Source organism: Salvelinus sp. IW2-2015, linkage group LG9 (assembly GCF_002910315.2).
Source record: "Salvelinus sp. IW2-2015 linkage group LG9, ASM291031v2, whole genome shotgun sequence".
NCBI classification, from domain to species: domain Eukaryota; kingdom Metazoa; phylum Chordata; class Actinopteri; order Salmoniformes; family Salmonidae; genus Salvelinus; species Salvelinus sp. IW2-2015.
In genome coordinates, this window is record NC_036849.1 from 16,353,094 (window position 1) to 16,375,640 (window position 22,547).

The window sequence follows — 22,547 nt, forward strand, 5'->3', positions numbered from 1 at the left end:
TTCCTCCCTGAGCCACACTTCACCCAGGAGTCTGGTCTCACTGAGAGCAATGATGTTGATGTTATATCACCTCAGCTCTGCTGTGATGAGTGCAGTCCTTCATTCGGGCCTGTCTGCACCACGGATTGAGTCCAAGAGAGTCCTTATGTTCCATGTTGCAAGTTGTAAGGGGACATATATCTTCTTATTTTGTTTTTGACCGATGAAACAGAATGCCCTGATAGGTGCGGTAACGTATCCAGGAGAGTTAGAGTGGGAAATGTTTACACCACATTTTCTAGGCCTTTCCCCAGCCGGGGTGAGCAGTGTAGTTCCTAAATAGGGCTGCTCAGACGGGCTGCCGGGAACAGCTGCCACTCAAATCCCAGCTCATGACGACCAATAGCCCTACTCTGCAGGGGCGTGTCTTGGATCTTCCAGATCATTCAGTCCTGCCCCCGTTACCAAGCACCCCGTCGCCAGTAGACTTTAATGGTGCAGGAAATCTAGGTGGAACTCACTGAAGAGCAGTAGTGGATACCTGCGCGCTGAAATTATTTCCAGTGACGTGGGGGATGCGCTTGTCCCAGCATCACTTCTTCGCTGTTGGAAAATGGGCTCAGGTGGCAAGGAGAAAATCCAAGATGACCAGTATCTCCCCACAGCTGCAGGAGGCTGCCAAAGCTTCAGTCTGTCGCAGAACCGCCTGTCGCGTGCCACCAGCATGTTGTTCTTCTCTCAGGGTGATCTCACCTAGCCTTTTTCTTCCCAGACTTACCCAAAAGGCAGTGGGACAGTGGTTGGCCGATACCAGGGCGTGTCCACATAACGTGGGCCTGCGCACAGCACCTCTGGGGACCACTGCAGCTCTGACATCCCGAGTTAGGACGCCCAGTTAACTTGTGTTGCCACAAGGAGGCCTGGCAAGAGTCTTGATGAAGGAGAGGCTGTGTACTGGCAAGGGAAGGCTTACGCACAGAGCTGCTTCCCGGTTTACCACTAGGGCCAGCCAGTGGCAGAAAGCTGTAAGCGAGAGGGTTGCAAGCTGGTGGGAAGTAGGCACACACCTTCCCTCAAACTACTGCACTACTGCACGAGACGCACCACACACACACACACACACACACACACACACACACACACACACACACCCACACACACAACACACACACACACACACACACACACACACCACACACACAACACCACACTCACATACACGTTTTAGTATCTGTGGGGACCAAACAATTGATTCCCATTCGAAATCCTATTTTCCCTAACCCTATCCAAACCCTAACCTTAAACCTAAACCTAACCCTAAAACTAACCCTGAAGCCTAAAATTGCCTTTTTCCTTTTGGGGAATGGTGAAATTGAGAATTCTTTATTTGTTTGACTATCCTTGTGAGGACATTTGGTCCCCACAAAAGGACTTATGGTCCCCACAAGGAAAGTAAAACCAAAGGCACACACACACAGAGAGCAGCAAGGATATGCATGGGCTTTCCCAGATTTTTACTGCTGGAGAGCAAACAGTTCAGACTTGCAGCTAACAGCCACAAACAAGAGACACACAGAAGCACTCACTGGATGTTTAATAACAAGTATACAGTATACTTATATAACTAATAGTGTGTCTTCTGATTGGCCATAATCATTCAATTGCACATAAGCAGCCTAAAATCTTGTAATTACAGAAATAATCAAATTTATACCACAGTGGCTATATTACTGTAAAAAAATAGATGTAATTTTTTGCTTAACAAATAAGGTGATTATTTTCCCATTCAGCCCTGTGAAATACCTTGTATTTTATCTGGGCGAGCCACACAGAGCTTTTTGAGATAGAGAGGCTCCGTGGCCTTCCTGTTCAGGCCTGTCAGATCTTCTTTATTACAGAGCAACTCAGAGTGCCCTGACTGGACAATGCATGAATGTTTAAATTGCCCAGAGTGTCCCATGGCATTATCATCAAGTGGCACATCTAAAGCAGGGAAGGCAGGGAACTGTATAGTCTCTCATTCACATTACTCTGTGGTGCTCTCCCTCCCTCTCTACATGGCTCAGCTTGGACCCTGATGGACTTCTCACCCTCTGAAGTGGTTGTGCTTCAAATGGTCTCCCTTTTAAAATGTCCTACAGAATGTGCAAGGAGAAAATGATCAAGAATATTGACCAATTGATTCCTTTATGACCTAGCTACCAGAGCCCATAGCTTTTTCCAATTCTATTATTATCTATTGAGGTGGGTATGTTGCACATATTCCCAGATTGTTGATCGATTTGGGTTTGTCAGCTGTTCTATTCAGTCACGCATGTGGGTCACAGTGGTCACAGTGGTAGCAGAGCAGAAGTGGTTGACCAGTCCTCTGTCCATACCGTAGTCTGTATGCACAGAGAATGTCCGTGCCAAGACCTGACATCAAAAGAACCCCAGTGGCCCACAAGTTGTCCCGTTAGCATGATCAAGCCCCAGGGGGATGGCTGTGTTTGATAATAGCTGTGAGACAGACTGAGAACACGTCCTGCACCCAGGGGGAGCCCCAGGAGAAGACCAGTACGGAGCTCTCTGAGACACAGAAAGGAGAGGCACCATGGGTACATACTAAAAATAACACCTTTATCATTAACACGCAGTGGATTTATCAATGTTGTACCGTATGCCATTCAATTAAAGCATGTTCTCATTTTGTCTCTTCTTGTTTTGCTTATGTGATAAGACTATAGGCCTGTCTTTCTATAGACCTATTTACAACTGAAAAAGTCAGCAACTTAATCAACTGAATGTACCTTATCGAATTTATGTATCCTTTTGGTATATAATGAATTAATTGTGCAATAACTTTTCATTGCCAAATATACATGAATGGTTTGCTCCATAAACATGACAACATTGATTTAATTATAATTGGTAGTACATTGTTTAATTTCTACTATGTATAAACATATTTTCTGTTACACTGTACATGTAATTACAGTTCAGAAGGCAGATATTTTTAAATATCAATATTTACATTCATGCATCCATGATCATTTCCCTCAATATACAGTATTAGTGATGCATCTTCAGTATCTGGGTACATTATAGGGTATATGGTAATACCTATGCATGCAGGGGTGGACTGGCCGGGCTGCTCCATTTTTTGCCCAGTGATTCTTTCACAAAATTATAATTTTCTGGCTAATAATGGGGTCCTCAGGGAAGACAACGGGCTAATGTGGGGGCCTCGAGGAAAGAAATGGGCTGGTGTGTTAGAAATGGCAGGGCCAATTTTTGGTCCCAGTCCACCCTTGTATGCAAATCACAATGCAAGGTCTGTGTTTACAAAATTCAACAGTAATGGAACATTTCAGAGATACTGCCAGACATCCATCTATTGTGCTCTCTCTCTCACACACACACTCACACACACATTATATACAGATGAACTGCACCTATGCCAAAAAGTATCTTAGTAATTGATTGATGCTAACTGTGTACTGTTTATAGCAGACGGATGTTGAGGATGCCTGTGAGTGTGAGTCACATGTCCCTTTTGAGCCCATCCTCTCTGCAACTTAATATCCGGATTAGCCTCTGTTTAGAATCGTGTCCTCCACCACACAGCACTTGAGCCCTGGGCTCATGTGCACTGTTTCTATAGTGATGGGTTCTCCCCTTGCTGAAAGGTGGAACAATTAAGACTGCAAAATCACATCAGAACATGGCAAAGGGCTTCCCACTGTCCACCACTGCCTCCCCTGGCTGTCTAACCATTGAGATGTGACGAAACAAAATGTAATATGATGTTAGTATTGTAGGGGGCCTGTGATAAAGACTTGAGGGTAGTACAGAACAAGCTGCTTAATAAAGCATGGTCAGAAAGCACACATTCACAAACTCAAAACACAGAAATTCCCATCATATTCGCTGAAGTCAGAGGGGAAGAGAAAAAGGCATGTCAAACAGCAAGAGATGAACAATTGATACCTTTAACTCATTGCAGAGCAAGCTGAAATGTTTACTGTGTCAGTAGCAAATGAACAGTGGGCTTCAGTGGAGGCTGGCTCATAATAATGTCTGGAACGGAGTAGATGGAATGGCATCAAAAAAAATGGAAATCATGTGTTTGATGTATTTTATTCCATTCCACTAATTCCGCTCCAGCCGTTACCATGAGCCCCTCCTCCCCAATTAAGGTGCCACCAACCTCCTGTGGTGGGCTTAAAGCATCAAAACATTACAAATTAATGATATGATTACTAAATAATTCATAAAAAATAACACATTTCAAATCATTCAAATGGAATTCATACGCAGACAATAAATACATAAATGAACAAATAAATCAAATTCAGTTCTCAGCTGTGTTGTTGGTATGGAACATAGGAACTGACTTGATCCCCTTCTTTTACTTCACTCTTGGTATGACCTGTACATATTTTTTAATTGCATAGTCAGATGATCACTATACATCCCAAACCACACCTGCAACTGTGACAGTGTTGTACAAATTCTGCTTTAAATATGAAAAAGGGTCAGAGGAGCATAGATGAGAGACAGCCCAAAGAGTAAAACCTGCATGCACATTTTCTTCATGATTTGGTCCTCGCAACCTCCTATCCCATTGCTGTCCTTCAACGTCTGTTCCTACATTGTAGTTGCCTGTAAGAAGTGTGGAGCTGAATAGATTGGTAGCCTAGCAGTCAACCATCCTCCTGTCAATGACACTTCGTGTTGACAACATGATGTTCAGTCTGGTGAAGTCCTCAATTCACTTTATTACTAGTTCTCTGAATCCACTTCTATGTTTTGTTTTATGTTCTTTTCACTACTTTCCTTCATATGGAAGTTTCCTTTCATCCAGGCAACATGCTAAGAGAGAAGGAAAGGCGTTAATGTGTTTTAAACAGGTCAACCCCTGTGGCGTTCTAGGTAAGAGGGAATTGTTGCATTTTGGGTAGGATGGATGGTGGTGGTGGTGGGGTTATGGTTATGTCAATTCATCTTCCTGTCAGTGAACAGTCTACACCACAGTGTTGTTGGGGCCCATGGCCTTCTTGTTGCGTGCACTCATGGCATACTCTCCACGACTCATCCCGTTCTCCTCTTTCCGTTGTGGTTTCCTGCAAATAAACACAACTTATGTTGACTGAAACTGGACAGTTTCATCTCCATCTCTTCATTCAAAGACTCAATCATAGATACTCTTACTGACAGTTGTGGCTGCTTTGTATGATGTATTGTTGTCTCTACCTTCTTGCCCTTTGTGCTGTTGTCTGTGCCCAATAATGTTTGTACCATGTTTTGTGCTGCTCCCATGTTGTGTTGTTACCATATTGTTGTCATGTTGTGTTGCTACCATGCTGTGTTGTCATGTGTTTCTGCCATGCTATGTTGTTGTCTTAGGTCTCTCTTTATGTAGTGTTGTGTCTCTCTTGTTGTGATGTGTGTTTTGTCCAATATCATTTTTGAATTTTTTAATCCCAGCCCCTGTCCCCGCAGGAGGCCTTTTGCCTTTTGGTAGGCCGTCATTGTAAATAAGAATTTGTTCTTAAATCAAATCAAATCAAAGTATATTTGTCACATGTGCCGAATACAACAGGTGTAGGTAGACCTTACAGTGAAATGCTTACTTACAGGCTTTAACCAATAGTGCAAAAAGGGTAACAACAGTAAAAAGACAGTGAAAAATAACAGCAGCGAGGCTATTTAGAGTAGCGAGGCTATAACAGTAGCGAGGCTACATACAGACACCGGTTAGTCAGGCTAATTGAGGTAGTATGTACATGTAGATATGGTTAAAGTGACTATGCATATCTGATGAACAGAGAGTAGCAGCAGCGTAAAAGAGGGGTTGGGGGGGGCACACAATGTAGGTAGTCCGGGTAGCCATTTGATTACCTGTTCAGGAGTCTTATGGCTTGGGGGTAAAAGCTGTTGAGAAGCCTTTTTGCCCTAGACTTGGCACTCCGGTACAGCTTGCCATGCGGTAGTAGAGAGAACAGTTTATGACTGGGGTGGCTGGGGTCTTTGACAATTTTTAGGGCCTTCCTCTGACACCGCCTGGTGTAGAGGTCCTGGATGGCAGGCAGCTAAGCCCCAGTGATGTACTGAGCCGTACACACTACCTTCTGTAGTGCCTTGCAGTCGGAGACCGAGCAATTGCCGTACCAAGCAGTGACGCAACCAGTCAGGATGCTCTCGATGTTGCAGCTGTAGAACCTTTTGAGGATCTCAGGACCCATGCCAAATCTTTTTAGAAGGCTGCGAATGGCCCCGCAGCCTTGTGAATGTTGACCTGTTTAAAGGTCTTGCTCACATCGGCTACGGAGAGCGCGATCACACAGTCGTCCAGAACAGCTGATGCTCTCATGCATGCCTCACTGTTGCTTGCCTCGAAGTGAGCATAGAAGTTATTTAGTTTAGCTCGTCTGGTAGGCTCGTGTTACTGGGCAGCTCACGGCTGTGCTTCCCTTTGTAGTCTGTTATAGTTTGCAAGCCCTGCCACATAAGACGAGCATCGGAGCCGGTGTAGTATGATTCAATCTTAGCCCTGTATTGACGCTTTGCCTGTTTGATGGTTCGTCGCAGGGCATAGCAGGATTTCTTATAAGCTTCCGGGTTAGAGTCCCGCACCTTGAAAGCGGCAGCTCTACCCTTTAGCTCAGTGCGAACTGACTTGCCTAGTTAAATTAAGGTTAAATAAAAAAAAATAAAAAAATGTAACGACAGTAGAGGTGCTTTATTTAACTTAAGAAAAATCATAAATCATTCTACTCCTTAAGCCTGTGGCTGTTTACCTACAGAGAGATTGGATTTCATAGGCTGTTGCGGCTGGATGCACTGGTCAGTCATGCTCTCTAATAAGCTGAACATTAAAAAGTCACGTCGCTATCAGAGCCACGAAAGGAGAAGATAAATCAAACAGAAGAGATACTGGATGTGGCAATTAGACACATTCTATTGATATTCGATAACATTTTATTTTACCTCAGAGAAGACCTTATGTATACATAGAACATAAAATAAATACTAATACTGTAATACTCTATGTGAGTGAGATTCCCTCTCTTGGTTATGCTGGTTATGCTGTAATGCTACTCTTTCTGTGAGCCACATTCTGATGCAAAACAAGCCGAAGCACATAATCCTCCGCTATTATTGGTCTGTGAAAAGCAGTATCCTTCAATGCAAGCCATTTTCATACATCCCTCAGTGCTTTTGTGGTTATTATATTTGTCCAGTGTACTGTGTCTTCTATGCCGACCCCTTCAGCTGCTCTCCTCTGCACAGGCTTATGTAACCCAGAGACAGATCGGAATACATTTAGTACAGTCATTGTCCCACTCAATACTGTACAATGCCTTCAGTGGCACAGGGGGCCCTTAAGCTACATCTCAGCTCAGTGTCTCCTTCCCTCTCCTCTTAAAGCCACTGCTGGCCAGTCTGACCTGACGGACAGTCGTTCAGTCTAATCCAGACCAAGACTTTGCCCTGCCATGGGATCTTACTGGGATGACATTTAAATATTCAATAAAATATATTGGTCACTCTTAGGCATCATCCACAAATGCTATTTTTACAATTACTAATGCGATATCTTCTTGCATAAAGAGAGTATTTACATCTCCATGGATGTTACAAGCCTTACTGTAGTACTAACTTGGAGACACTGAACTTAGAGTCCACTCATTAGTATAACAGAATGGTCACTAATGAGTACTCAGTAGCTTCCTGACTAGCTTCCTGTCTGGGGGTGGACAGTTGGCTTCCTAGGTCTCAGGCAAGGTTACCCATCACAGGAGACAGTGACAGTGATTCAATGCACTTCCTGTGTTGTGCTATCCATAAATGTAATCTGTAGGAGTGTGTCCTGTAGTGGGCCAGACAGTGGCGGTGGTGGTGGTGATGATGTCTACCCACAGACAGCGGCAGCCCTGCTGATAAACAGATGCTGTGTTCTCCTTCTGAGACCTGGGACAACCTGCCTGGAGAGGAAACTGCCGGGCCCAAGGGTACCAACATATCCTGTTGGGACATGATTGGCTAGTGCTGGTGTGTGTATTATGTGTGTGTGTGTGTGTGTGTGTGTGTGTGTGTGTGGTGTGTGTGTGTTGTGTGTGTGTGTGTGTGTGTGTGTGGTGTGTGGTGTGTGTGTGTGTGTGTGTGTGTGTCGTGGCGCGTGCCTTGTGCTGTGTGTGTTTGCTTTCCCAAAAACCTTGGTGGTGATGGCTTCCCACAGACAGCGGCAGCCCGGATGATAAACAGATGCTGTGTTCTCCTTCTGAGACCTGGGACAACCTGCCTGGAGAGGAAACTGCCGGGCCCAAGGGTACCATGGAACATTTTATTTTGCAACGTGAACCAAATGAACTACCCTCCAGTGCATGCATTATGACATTGGTGGAAATAGTATTCACACGTAACTATTTCATGTTTCAAAACAATTTCTTTATCCAGACAAAGGGTACTGCTAGGGGATCCCCTATGGCTCCTAACTATGCTCATTTCTATGTGGGTTACATGGAGAAACAGTCCATTCTCAATACTCTCAAAAATGTTATTATTTGGAAATGGTACATTGATGATCATTTTTGTTTGATGGAGGGGTGATGCAAAACAGCTCCAGGCGTTCCATGTTTTTCTGAACTCTTGTTCTGAGCACCTGAAATTCCCTATGCAATCTGACACACGTCAAATCAGTTTCCTTGATCTTCTGATTTTGTGTGAGGATAACAGTTTGTTGAGGGCTGATAGCTATCACCCGTTTCCCTTGAAAAACAGTTTGCCCTACAACCAATTCTGTCCAATCAAAAGAATTTGCAAAAAACAATCATATTGACAGAAACATGGCTGAGATGCAAAGAAAATTCAAGGAAAGGGGATACAAAAATGGTCAGATTAATACTGCCGATGAGGAAATACAAAAGAAAATCGAGACATGATCTCTTTCAAGGACAGTCTCGTAAAAAGAAACATTCTTGCGTTCTTACTACTCGCTATTCAAAGTGCTCTGAATGAATTAAGGGAATCGTTCACAAACATTGGCACATTTTAAGATCTGATGACAGGATAGGTTCAGGGCTCCCGAGTGGAGCAGCGGTCTAAGGCACTGTATCTCTGTGCAAGAGGCGTCACTACAGTCCCTGGTTCAAATCCAGGCTGTATCACAGCCGGCTGTGGTTGGGAGTCTCATAGGGCGGCGCACAATTGGCCCAACGTCGTCCGGGTTTGGCCGGGGTAGGCAGTCATTGTACAGTAAATAAGAATTTGTTCTTAACTGACTTGCCTAGTTAAATAAAGGTCAAATTTAAAAAATGCAAAAATAAAATAGGTATGTGTTTTCAGACCCTACCTTGTTCGTATTCTCGCAGGGCAGAAATCTCTGAGATCAATTGGTAAACTCTGATTTACCATCCCAAAATACCCCCACACAATGTCTGGCTGAGCTCAATGCAATGGCACTTACAGTGGCAAGAAAAAGTATGTGAACCCTTTGGAATTACCTGGATGTCTGCATAAATTGGTTATCAAATCTGATCTTCATCTAAGTCACAACAATAGACAAACATAGTGTGCTTAAACTAATAACACACAAATTATTGTATTTTTATTGTCTATATTGAATACATCATTTAAACATTCACAGTGTAGGTTGGAAAAAGTATGTGAACCCCTAGGCTAATGACTTCTCCAAAAGGCAATTGGAGTCAGGAGTCAGCTAACCTGGAGTCCAATCAATGAGATGAGATTGGAGATGTTGGTTAGAGCTGCCTTGCCCTATAAAAAACACTCACAAAATTTGAGTTTGCTATTCACAAGAAGTATTGCCTGATGTGAACCATGCCTCGAACAAAAGAGATCTCACAAGACCTAAGATTAAGAATTGTTGACTTGCATAAAGCTGGAAAGGGTTACAAAAGTATCTCTAAAAGCTTTGATGTTCATCAGTCCACGGTTAAACAAATTGTCTATAAATGGAGAAAGTTCAGCACTGTTGCTACTCTCCCTAGGAGTGGCCGTCCTGCAAAGATGACTGCAAGAGCATAGCGCAGAGTGCTCAATGTGGTTAAGAAGAATCCTAGAGTGTCAGCTAAAGACCTATTGAAATCTTTGGAACATGCTAACATCTCTGTTGACGAGTCTACGATACGTAAAACACTAAACAAGAATGGTGTTCATGGGAGGCCACCACGGATGAAGCCACTGCTGTCCAAAATAAACATTGCTGCACATCTGAAGTTTGCAAAACTGCAACTGGATGTTCCATAGCGCTACTGGCAAAATATTCTGTGGACAGATGAAACTACAGTTGAGTTGTCAGGAAGGAACACACAACACTACGTGTGGGGGGGGGGAAAGGCACAGCACACCAACATCAAAACCTCATCTCAACTGTAAAGTATTGTGGAGGGAGCATCATGGTTTGGGGCTGCTTTGCTGTCTCAGGGCCTGGACAGCTTGCTATCATCGACGGAAAAATGAATTCTCAAGTTTATCAAGTCATTTTGCAAGAGAATGTTATGTAATCTGTCCGCCAATTGAGGCTCAACAGAAGTTGGGTGATGCAGCAGGACAACGACCCAAAACACAGAAGTAAATCAACAACAGAATGACTTCAACAGAAGAAAATACACCTTCTGGAGTGGCCGAGTCAGAGTCCTGACCTCAACCCGATTGAGATGCTGTGGCATGACCTCAAGAGAGCAGTTCACATCAGACATCCAAAGAATATTGCTGAACTGAAAAAGTTTTGTGAAGAGGAACGGTCCAAAATTCCTCCTGACCATTGTGCAGGTCTGATCCGCATCTACAGAAAATGTTGGGTTGAGGTTATTGCTGCCAAAGGAGGGTCAACCAGTTATTAAATCCAAGCGTTCACATACTTATCCCACCCTGCACGGTGAATGTTTACACGGTGTGTTCATTAAAGACATGAAAATGTATAATTGTTTGTGTGTTATTAGTTTAAGCAGACTGTGTTTGTCTATTCTTGTGACCTAGATGAAGATCAGATCAAATTGTATGACCAATTTATGCAGAAATCCAGGTATTTCCAAAGGGTTCACATACTTTTTCTTGCCACTGTACACATCTAGATCCTTCAAACACTCCCAAACAGGGAAGGAGATCCCAATCAAAGGTGTTATCACGTGCTCCACCAAGGCAGTTGTTTATCTTATAATTTGTCCTTGTGGAAAAAATTACGTGGGCAAAACAAAGCGCAAATTAAAAGTAAGAATCTCGGAGCATCGTAGCACCATTATGTGCAAAAACTGGACGTACCCAGTTGCGGCCCACTTTTTGGAAGCAAACCACTCTATTTCATCCCTTTGCTATATCGGAATCGAAAACGTCACCCTCCATAGGCGAGGGGGTGACCTTGACAATGTATTGTTAAAACGAAAGGCCACCTGGATCTTTAATTTAGAGACCATTACTCCATTCCAAAGTAGAGTTTGATCTCCTGAGGTGCTGACCTGTTGCACCCTCTACAACCACTGTGATTATTATTATCTGACTTTGCTGGTCATCTATGAATGTTTGAATATCTTGGCCATGTTCTGTTATAATCTCTACCCGGCACAGCCAGAAGAGGACTGGCCACCCCTCATAGCCTGGTTCCTCTCTAGGTTTCTTCCTAGGTTCTGGCCTTTCTAGGGAGTTTTTCCTAGACACTGTGCTTCTACATCTGCATTGCTTACTGTTTGGGGTTTTAGGCTGGGTTTCTGTACAGCACGTTGTGACATCGGCTGATGTAAAAAGGGCTTTATAAATACATTTGATTGATTGATTGATCTGAAGCCATTCTTGTGATTATTGTGTATTTGCTAGCCATTGTAAATCATGTTTGTAGGACTATGTAGCCAAATTGTATCTATGATCGTAAGTTATCCATTCATGCTTTTTTATATGTTCTATTTATACCTCTAAATCAACCAATGAAATCAAGCCACAGCTGGCCATGATTACAGACACCTGTGTGTGTCCTTTCAAACTATTTAAACTAGTGACCTGCAGTGTTTGTCATTATACCCCGATGAAGACAGCCAGTCGAAAAACGTTGGTTATTAAATTATTGCATCTGAGCTCCTAGAATGGGCAGCTCTCCTTTTCTTTTTCAAGGGCCCAAGGGTACCAACACATCCTACTGGGACATTATTGGCTGGTGTGTGTGTGTGTGTGTGCGTGCGTGCGTTTGTGTGTGCATACTTTCATGATTGGAGATAGCTAGGGGAGTTGGGATACACCAGACTTTCCCACTGAAGTCTCCATGGACCACTGAAAAGGTGTTTTAAGCTCCATAACTTTCTCCACTGGCACTGACCTAGTCTCGAGTCAATGATCATCAATGTATTTCTAGCAGGCCACCATAGAGGGCAGGGTGTTCGGGCCTCACAGCGACCTCTACCCAGCCCTTCAATAATAGATGTCATGCTGTTGACACGTGGCAGGTGGCTACACAACACTTCACAGGTCAGATTAATATTTCATATCAAAGCTGTGCAATCGCAGCACACGTCCGTTTGAAGTTTGGGGAAGGGATAATGTTGAGGTTGGGACATGTGTTGAGCTGTTTACAGTTATTCTCATACCATCTGGACAATAGAGGAACATGCTACTGTTTAAAGACCCCTCATAAAGTGTTTTCACTTTTCACTGTTTCGGAAGTGTAGTAATGAAGTATCATAAAACCAGAATATTATATATGCTTTGTAATAATTTCATTAAAGATACAGTATATTTTGCTTCCTCATGAAATCTTTAACTGAATGGTTATGCTGGATTTACCCTGAACATAAACTGTCCTGATTTGTCCTCCTTGCTGGACAGAAATCCAAGAGGAGCGAGTAATTGAGAAAAACAGGCACAGTGTGTTGTCTTGTTTTGTTGTGGTGTTTAGATTCCCCGCATTGCTGACAGCATGGACTGCAGCATCATGTCTGCTGTTTGGATAGCGCAGGACTGTCACGCAGCACGTCTGAATCCTGTTCTCCATGCCAACAAACATCAACTCCCTTGATGCTATGAACTGAATGGAATGGAATTGGATGAAATGGGTTTCGTCCAACCTCTTTGCCTCTGACAAATGACTGGCGGAATAAGATTATGAGACAAAAAAACAAAAGGCCAAATGTGTGCAGCCCAGCTAAGGGACAGCCGGGGCTTGCAGAGATAGCTCCTCTAGAGTCTGTGCTGCTGGGGCCTTGGCCACACTCCAGCTGATTTTCATTGGGAAAGCCTTGGGCACTGAGGGGCTGGACGGGCTATATATAACTGTTTCTGTTTTTGTCACTGACAAAACCTCTCTCACATTGTTATTGACTAAGACACCCAATTACTGCTGTTTCCCAGCTTTGGTAGACAACATTCATCTGTCTCTGTTTCTCTGACTCTTTTTCTCTCTACATTATTTCTCTCTCTCTCGGTCAGAGAGGATCCATGACAATTTTCAAATCAATATTTGTTATTTTTTCATTACCTCTGTTTCCTCAGACTGATTTGTTATTGGCTCAGGGCTAATGTGGGCAGTCAGACTGGACCTTAGCATTTCTCTCTCCTCACTCAGTCACAGGGGATGGAGGCTTGGCGAGGCACAAAGTCTGCAGTCACAGAGCCCACCTCCATAAGAACTTCAGGACACGACCCGCTTGCATGTATAAAAGATGTAGCCTGCGACTGAATGACTGCGCAAATTAATTCATAAATAATGACTTGGGTTTGGGGCTACAGCGGCCCGTATTGCAACAACACTTTCCTGCCATAGCTGCATTAAAAAGGTGCCCCTTGGCTACAGAGGGGGCTGGTGAATTGCCATAATGAATTCCAGAGCCAACCTCCCATTACTTCCACTGCCTGACTTTGCCTGTTTGTTGTTTGAGAAAAGGATAAATATAATCCTACTGAGGAAAGACATATGTAACATCCACTCTTTACACAGTTTTATGAATAACAATTTGATGTATTCAAATAATGTGCAAAAACGTGTCTCCAGCTGTGACTGTATGTATTCTTACTGCACATTTATATCTTCTTAGTTACTGTGCCTGTTAGCGTGTGGGGTGTGTGTGTTGTGTGTGTGTGTGTTGTGGTGTGTGTGTGTGTGTGGTGTGTGTGGTGTGTGTGTGTGTGTGTGTGTGTGTGTGTGTGTGTGTGTGTGTTGTGTGTGTGTGTGGTGTGTGGTGTGGTATGTATGTGTTTTGTGGTGTGTGTGTGTGTGTGTGTGTGGTGTGGTGTGTTTATTCTGTGTGTCTGTGCACAGTATTTGGCTGTTTAAGTAGTGTTTAAGTAGACTTTAACACCACTGTCCACATGGCCTTTCCTCCAATGAGCCAATCCAAACAGGGGGAAATAGCTCACATCATCACTACGGCGACAGGGTCATGGGCTTTCTCCAGTAACCCATCTTGCCTTTACTTTCACATCGATTCAGTTGCTAGTCTAAAAAGCTCTGTGCAATTATGCAATTCAAAATCAGCCCACGTCAAGAAATAGAACAGGGAAGAATTTCAATGTCTAGAACACTGCTGACAGGAACTGCTGACTATAGCGTGGGTCTTTCAGATCATTGGGTTATTCCCAGTAAGATTATAGATGTAATTTCCATCTAACTTGCTTTATGGAGAAAGCTGCATTGTGCAACATTATGTATGATATCCAGTATTAATGAGTGACAGTGTAATGACTCTGCTGTAGGTAGAGCTTTCCAGATGATTCCTGTGACCTCTGAACACCCTCTGACCCATAACAAAGGCCACGTGTCCTTCTTTAGAGCAATAACAACATGGCAATGACATAGCAACAACCCCCAGAATCAAATCTTTTTCATAGTCACTAATTATTGTTGTAACCTGAGCAATGTTTCAGGTTGTGTTGAAAGCTTAATAAAATGCAGAATAATTGAATAGGAAAGGAATATATGTTTTTTTGTTTAGATTGTCGGCTATACGAATGACACAACGCAGTCTTTTCCATGTCAATCTTGTTGACATAGGTAACTGACATACCTCTTTATGGCCTTGTAGCAGATGATCATGGCTGAAAGGAGGAAAACAGCTGAGGCACAGCCCACTGTCCCAAGCACTAGGATCTCCATCCACCACGGCCTCAACAGCGGCAGAGGGGACTCAACCACTGGGAGTGATGAGGAGAGGGGGATGGATAAAGAGAGAAAAATACAGTTTCATTTTCAAACATCATTAGCCTTCTAACACAGCACTAGCACTTGTCCGCTTATCGAGATTAGGTTATCATGCAAACTGCTTTAGCCTAGATACTGTGTTTGTCCTACAGTATGTATTACATCATAAATGCTTCATAGACAACCATTATGTCTTGGGATGGCATGATGAAAGCTCATCATTAATGCAGCAACACCACACCCCATGTTGTAAATCAACTTGCTAGTGATCTGATTAAAAATGGATTGATTCTCAATCTTCTATTACTATACTATTACACCATAAAGCTCTGGGCCTGATTTGCTTCCTAACTCTGGATAGCAGGGTAATGCTCACCTGTTCATCAAATTCTTAGGTTAAATGTTCAGAGATATCTAACCCTGGTCCATGAATCATTTAAAATGCAGTCAACCTTTATTACACAAGCACTCCATGTCCAAACTGATTCCACCTACAGGAGCACCATGTTATGGTCAGATGTCTGACTGAGGGTTAGGACTATGTACAAGTACAAGGACACACACCAGGGAACTTATATTACACTCAGTGCAGCTTAGCAACGAACAGTATCTGAATGGTGTACTCCATGCCCTCACCATCTCTCTAGACCTTCCTCTGTTCTCTCTCTCAACATGTTTTTTCTCTAGCCACGTGCTGTTTTCGCTCGCTCTGTCTCCCCTTTTTATGAAGGTGAATAGCCTACCATAGAGATAGTTAAAAGCTTTGTGGCACTGACAATACTGCTCAGTTTGACAGGAGGGAGGTCTTAGGGGTCCCCAGCAATAAGCATGTCTCACTCTGTCTGAGGTGGAATCCATTTTACTATATTTAAGTATTAAAACATGAACTGAATATAGCTCCCCAACCCACTGCCAAGAGTGTAATGATGGCTGGGTTTAATAATGTAGGTTTATCATCCAGTAACAGAGAGAAATGCAAAAACCACATCCCATGCATTCAGAGAATAGTTTTGTGAATGAGAGGGAGGAATTGACTCCATGGTAACACACAACCCTTAGCAATGCTGTGGAATATTTAAACACTTTAGATTTATCCAGAGCAAATGACATGGCACGTTTCTCCCCAGCACACCATGTCATAAGTCAATTTGAATGTAAAATCTCCTCTGAGCCCAACTTCAGTTTTAATCCTGCATTTTGGATTCAATTCAGTCAGGGGTAAGGATCTACTTCAGTGTGATAAAGCTCTCTTTTGAAAGGACTTCTGAGCCATTTTTAGAGCACATACTTTTACTCAACACTGCCAATTTGCCTCATTTAAAACTTTTGTCAATACAATCTCTCATTGTCCCACTTCTTCATGCATATTCATGTATTATTTTGGGACCAGTCCAATCAGCTCCCTTATACATCTGGCAAACACCAAAACAAACAGATTTTACAGCAGCAATGATTACAGTTCAATCCTTTAAGTAGTATGCCTCTGTTATTTATTCACAAAGTTCTCACTGAGGCCAGATGACCAATGTTTTGCCTCCTTCCCAATACATGAACAACATAAATACGTGCCTTCTTCCCAACCTTCCATAGACTATGATAGAAAAATGCTATCATTTTACTACAAGAAATTAATACTTTTTTGCCAAGCCAAGAGGTTTTGCTTTGCCATTGTAATGGTTCTCTTCTTTTCAAACCACATAATAAATACAGAACGACATGCTGAAATGTACAGTCATAGAATTCAGAGAATCTCATAGAATCATTCAGGGAACCTTCCAGCAGTGACCTTGACAGTAGTCACAGAAGGATCTAGAACTATAGAAATAGAACAACAGACATGCATAAACATACATACATATTGTGCATCTATGTGTATAACGCTTTAGATTCATAAACAGGGAATTAGAATATGGTGAGACGATACACAGCCAATAAACTGTAGACCACGTTTACAGATAAGACCCGGTGGAAGAGTCCTGCATTCATGATCGACGACATTGTGGACTTATACATCAACAGGTGGCAGATAGGTTAGGTAAGTTAGAGTCACACTGGTCACTGACAGCCCTATCTTCTATTCATAGATGCCTCACTTGGTAATTTAGGAGGAAAAAAGGCCTATCTGAATTGACCAGACAGAGGAAATCATTTAATCTGATTGATTGAACCCTTTCCACAGCTGTCTGTTGAGCATTTAATGATGAAGTGCTCCTGCACACTCTCAGTATGAAGTCTTTCAGCTGACTGATTTTCAACAGTCTCAGTTTTAACCTGGGCTGAGTGCACAATCAGCAATGCCTGTCCCATATTTCATAGCACTGCTCATTACAGTATTCATGACAACATACAAATCATATCACCAGTTATATTGACAAACTATCCTCTTTCCACCATCGCAATGTCATACACTGATTCATATAGTTGATACAACTACTTTGTCAATGACAGGAATGTCACAGTTTCAGATTGGATACATATCTCATCATTAATTAAGCACTGAAGTATGTTGAAGGAGACATGGAGACCAGTAAGGAAAGAAAACTGCGTGACAACAGACACACACACGCACGCACACCCAGTGCCCCCGGCTCGACTTTAAAACACAGACGGGACTGCCGGGATAGTTCATTAGTCCCCTTATCTGTATCAAACCCCTAATTGAATGAAATCATCTGCTTTTTAAATCAGGGGGTCCCTCCAGGGGAAAACCAACCACTGAGCCTGGCAGCCCAGCAGGCAGAGATTTCACATAAAACTAGGAACTCCCCAAGGTCAAGCCAAGCATAAATTAGCCCTTTGTTCAGCTGTCAACATTCTGCCGGCTCTATCACACACTCGTAGTCTTCTCATAAAAGCCTTTCTACATCAACACACAACACACTCTTCCACTACCTGGTTTTAAATTATTCTCCCCCTAAGCCCCTGGCTCTTTTCTGAGAGGAGATATACTTTATTCCACTATAGATGCTGTACTATAGATGCACTGTACTGCAACATGCTAGCAAGACATTTAAAGTGAAACGGTTTAGGTAGATACAGGCACTGGCAGTGAGACAGTTGTGAGTGAAACAGGTGACAGTGAGACAGGATAGTGAGACAGGAGAGTGAAACGGCAGAGGCTGGTTGGTGTGGTGTGAGACAGGTGTGAGTTGAGCCTTACCTGTGGCCAACAGTAGCCGTGGGGGAGGTGGGGGCAGAGGCGGGGGAGGAAGGGGAGGGTAGCTTCTACACTGGCATGCCAGCTGGCAGTGTTCGCTCACTTTCTCAGCTACAGTCTGTGAGCATGACCTCTGGAGTTCACCCTTATGGACAGAGACAGACAGAGAGAGACAGACAGAGAGAGACAGACAGACAGAGACAGACAGACAGACAGACAGACAGACAGACAGACAGACAGACAGAGACAGACAGACAGACAGACAGACAGACAGACAGACAGACAGACAGACAGACAGACAGACAGACAGACAGACAGACAGGACTAGAGTGAGAGAAAGAGAGAAAGACCAATAGAAAGAGAGAGAGACAGACAGACAGACAGACAGAAAGTCTGATTTGAATGCAGGATCCGTACACATACAGACCCATTTCAAACATAACCCTGTGATTCTGCAGATACCACTCCACTGCAGTCTGCAGCATTCTNAGAGAGAGAGAGAGAGAGAGAGAGAGAGAGAGAGAGAGAGAGAGAGAGAGAAAGAGTTTCACTATTCATGATGCATTCAATAACATTTACTTTCATTATCCACCCCCAAAAGACATATTTCTGAAAAAGTTTGCCTTTTAAATGATTAAAAATTAGTGCGCGATGAGAGCTTAGAATGTTAATATATGCCTACTGTAGCCTACCTACTGAAATGTCCTGCATCATTAGTGCTAGTGCATCAGCAAACTAAACCATCAGGGTTTGTGGTTTGTAAACCTCTGGATTTCCACTCAGTAGTACCCAAGATCCTATCCCTCTACTATATTGCTTCCCCAGAAGCTACATTCATAGACATACTGGATGGTATCATGCCTACGGCTGCAACCCTCTCCCTCAGAGAAACCACCCACCACCAGTGGGCAGTAGGCTGCCCTGAGGAGTGTGTGTGGGTGGACTTGGAAACTCGAGCAGATCACATTACACATGAACCCTGGCAACATCCCGCGCCTGCACAGCCGGCTCACTGCTCTCTGTAGGCAGCAACAAGGGCCAGGGGTTAGAATGCTCATCCTCAACGTCATATTCCAGATGGGAATCTATAGCTCCCTATGTGCTACTTTCCAAGAGTCTACGCTTTCTGCCTGCCTTCCTGTGTGTGTGCTTGTGTGTTTGCGTGTGTAACAAATCACTTAATAGTATACTTCACATGACAATATTGCATCAACTGACTGGGAACTACAGCTGATTACCACTCAAAACTTCTCCATAGTTGGTGCAATAGTGTGAGGGTGCAGAAAGGCACGAGGCACATCAATAAACATAGCGTGTGTTTAAAAATGTTTTTTTTTTGTTGATATAACATAAACATGTGAGAAGAGCAGGATCAAAAGCTGCTATTACCAAAAACACCCTAAAATAGAGCTCCACTTACGTTTGTGTAATAACTCGCCATGCGTAAAATTACAATAGGCGCGCACGAACACAATACCTACCTGGCATGAGAGTAAAACCAACGAGAGAATGCAATGACCGAAAAGAAGAGGCCAAAAACTTAAAATAAATGGTATTAGATCTTGGACCAGCATTCCTCCTGAGCTCTTCTCGAAGACACTAGACAGCGTAGCGAGTAAACAAGCACGGTATGCATAAGATTGGACCGTTTGGGAAATTCTCATCCACCCTATCCAAGTCGGCGGCGATATCTGTGACTGGCGTCTCCAGAAATAGTTTATGCCATATTAATTTTGCTCTTGAATTTCCGTTGTTGGTGGCATATGACCGGCAAGGAAAGCAGGTGACCAGGCGATCCCAAGAAGTCATATATCTAAAGTTATTTATCTGGGCACTCAAACCCAATCCGAATAAATGCGCTATAGGTCTATGTCCAGCGCTGTGAATCCAACCGATGCTCCGTTACTCCGTGTGATGTGAGAGCGGTAAACGGGACATAGGCTACCTTACATTCTTGCCTGTCAGCATGCATGTATGCAAATACTCAAGCCATCGAAGTTTAAGCAAATTATGAAAAAATATCCTTTAAATTATTGTCCAACACAACTCCCCAAAATAGCTGCAGTCCCGTAACACATTTCCTCAGCTTATCTACTAAATCTTACTGTATTTACAAATATATGCAACTCTGGAGAGCAGAGCAAAGGGTTAAACTGATGCATCCCTCTGCCTAAAGACTATAGATTAGGCGGAGAGCCTCACGGTACCATCGCGTATTCAGTGCAAGTGTAACTCGCACTTGACGTCCTCGCGTAGTGCCCTTCCTTTCAGCTCATACTTGACTGCGAGTAGGCTCCGACCTATTCTCGAATACTACGAATGGTAGGATAAGTTGAGCAGACGAGAGAGGTTTATCAAGACACGTAGGTCGAAATGTCCAGTATACAAGAAAATAACATTTATGAATGGTAAGAATAATGTTCACACCGGTCTATCCCGTTTAGCGGCTAGAAGACGATGAGAGCGGGTAGGAGGGATGAAGCCATCTGAGGAAACCACTCAGAAGACTGGATGGAAGTCAGGATTCAGATGTGGGCACATAATACACACAATAATAGCATATTGCAGAATATTGTATAACCCATATATGTATATACAAAACAATTAGAGTACAATACAGAAACATGTTGCCTTTACAGTAGTCCATGCTATATACTGCGGTGTGAAATGTGGACATCAAGACTCAAATTTAGAAACCATCAAGACTCAAGCTTAGAAAGCAAAATTTGATTTTTTCAAAGTTTGCGTGAAAAAGTATAGTAGGCTAAATTATGTTTATTCCCCATATCTTCCTCTTTGGATGGGACGCACTAACATTGGGGCCAATTGCAGACCCTACAGATGGAACAGTAGGAGAGGAAAGTTACATAACAATTTCGACGTGCATGCAGTCGTCTGTAAATAACAGACACCGTTATCCATAGTCCATGTTTACGGTGTCTCTCTCACGACCTCAGTTGACAAGCCAATGTGGTGCTCTCAAAACATGAAGCCTAAGCAGCTCTCTCCATATAATTATCCTCTTCCTCCCTGATCAGCACAGAGTGGAGAGGGTTTCTGCACATTAAAGGTCAATTACTTCCTTCAACTAGAAAACTGCTCTTAACACTTTGGAGTGGAAAACACAAGACTCTTTAAAAGGTTCATTGCAGCTGTTACTTACTGTGATTGTTTTTGATTGAAATGGAAAAAAAAGAAAAGAAAAAAGCTTCTTAACAAAGGGCAATTTCTATCACTGTCTGGGAGTGGTCTGAGTGGGGAGGGGAAAACTGAAAATGTGCCATTATTGGCAGAGATGTTTGGAACGTTTTTTGTCATTGGTCTATTAAAACCTCTACAGCTTCTGTGGGTCCCCTGCGGGACGGTTGAGCTAACGTAGGCTAATGTGATTAGCATGAGGTTGTAAGTAACAAGAACATTTCCCAGGTCATAGACATATTTGATACTGGCAGAAAGCTTAAATTTCTGTTAATCTAACTGCCCTGTCTAATTTACTGTAGCTATTACAGTAAAATAATACCATGCTATTGTTTGAGAAGAGTGCACAGTTCTGAACTTGAAAATGTATCAATAAACCAATTAGGCACATTTGGACCATCTTGATACTTTTTTTTGAAATGCAACGGTTCATTGGATCAGCCTAAAACTTTGCACATACACTGCTGCCACCTAGTGGCCAAAATCTAAATTGCACATGGGCTGGAATAATACATTATGGCCTTTGATGGTACAAAAAAACGCATGTTTTTTTCTTTGTATTATCTTTTACCAGATCTAATGTGTTATATTCTCCTACATTAATTTAGCATTTCCGCAAATTTCAAAGTGTTTCCTTTCAAATGGTATCAAGAATATGCATATCCTTGCTTCAGGTCCTGAGCTACAGGCAGTTAGATTTGGGGATGTCATTTGAGATGAAAATTGAAAAAAGGGGGCGGATCCTTAAGAGATTTTAACTCATTTACAGCATGTTGATGTTACCATTGAAGGCCAAAACTCCATCTCACTAAAACTGGTTAAAATTACAGACAGTATTTTCAAACAGGTCTTACACCAAAAGGGCATTATAATCATTTTCACAATTACACAGTATTATTCCAACCTCAGTGTGGAAATATATATAAAACACAGGAAAATCACATTTTGGGGATTCATTTTTATTTCTGGATAGTTGCTGGTTGAAAATACAATCTACACAGGACCTTCTAATCAGCAGGTTTGAACGGGTGGGAGTTTTTGCTTCTCATAGTGACATCACAATGCGGTAAATTGGTTAATAGTTCAGCC

The 22,547-nt window shown here is 42.8% G+C and overlaps 1 protein-coding gene across 1 annotated transcript; it reads right to left on the reverse strand.

Annotated features, from left to right (window-relative positions):
* Nucleotides 1-2,893: 2,893 nt before the first annotated feature.
* LOC111968688 (proline-rich membrane anchor 1-like) lies at nucleotides 2,894-20,630 on the reverse strand. Its single transcript, XM_023994476.3, has 4 exons — nucleotides 19,742-20,630; nucleotides 18,264-18,405; nucleotides 14,970-15,096; nucleotides 2,894-5,084 (listed from the first exon to the last, which is right to left on the reverse strand). The coding sequence occupies exons 1-4, from the start codon at nucleotides 19,922-19,924 to the stop codon at nucleotides 4,985-4,987; spliced, it is 552 nt and encodes a 183-aa protein (XP_023850244.1). The 5' UTR covers nucleotides 19,925-20,630; the 3' UTR covers nucleotides 2,894-4,984.
* Nucleotides 20,631-22,547: the final 1,917 nt, after the last annotated feature.

What these genes read in the sequence shown, in the direction of transcription:
- LOC111968688 (XM_023994476.3), bottom strand. Translation starts at nt 19,924, where the DNA reads ATGAGAATTTCCCAAACGGTCCAATCTTATGCATACCGTGCTTGTTTA. An exon ending in TGGTTTTACTCTCATGCCAG is followed by an intron (nt 18,406 to 19,741) that starts GTAGGTATTGTG and finishes TCTGTCCATAAG; the next exon opens with GGTGAACTCCAGAGGTCATG. An exon ending in TGCTACAAGGCCATAAAGAG is followed by an intron (nt 5,085 to 14,969) that starts GTATGTCAGTTA and finishes GTTTATTTGCAG; the next exon opens with GAAACCACAACGGAAAGAGG.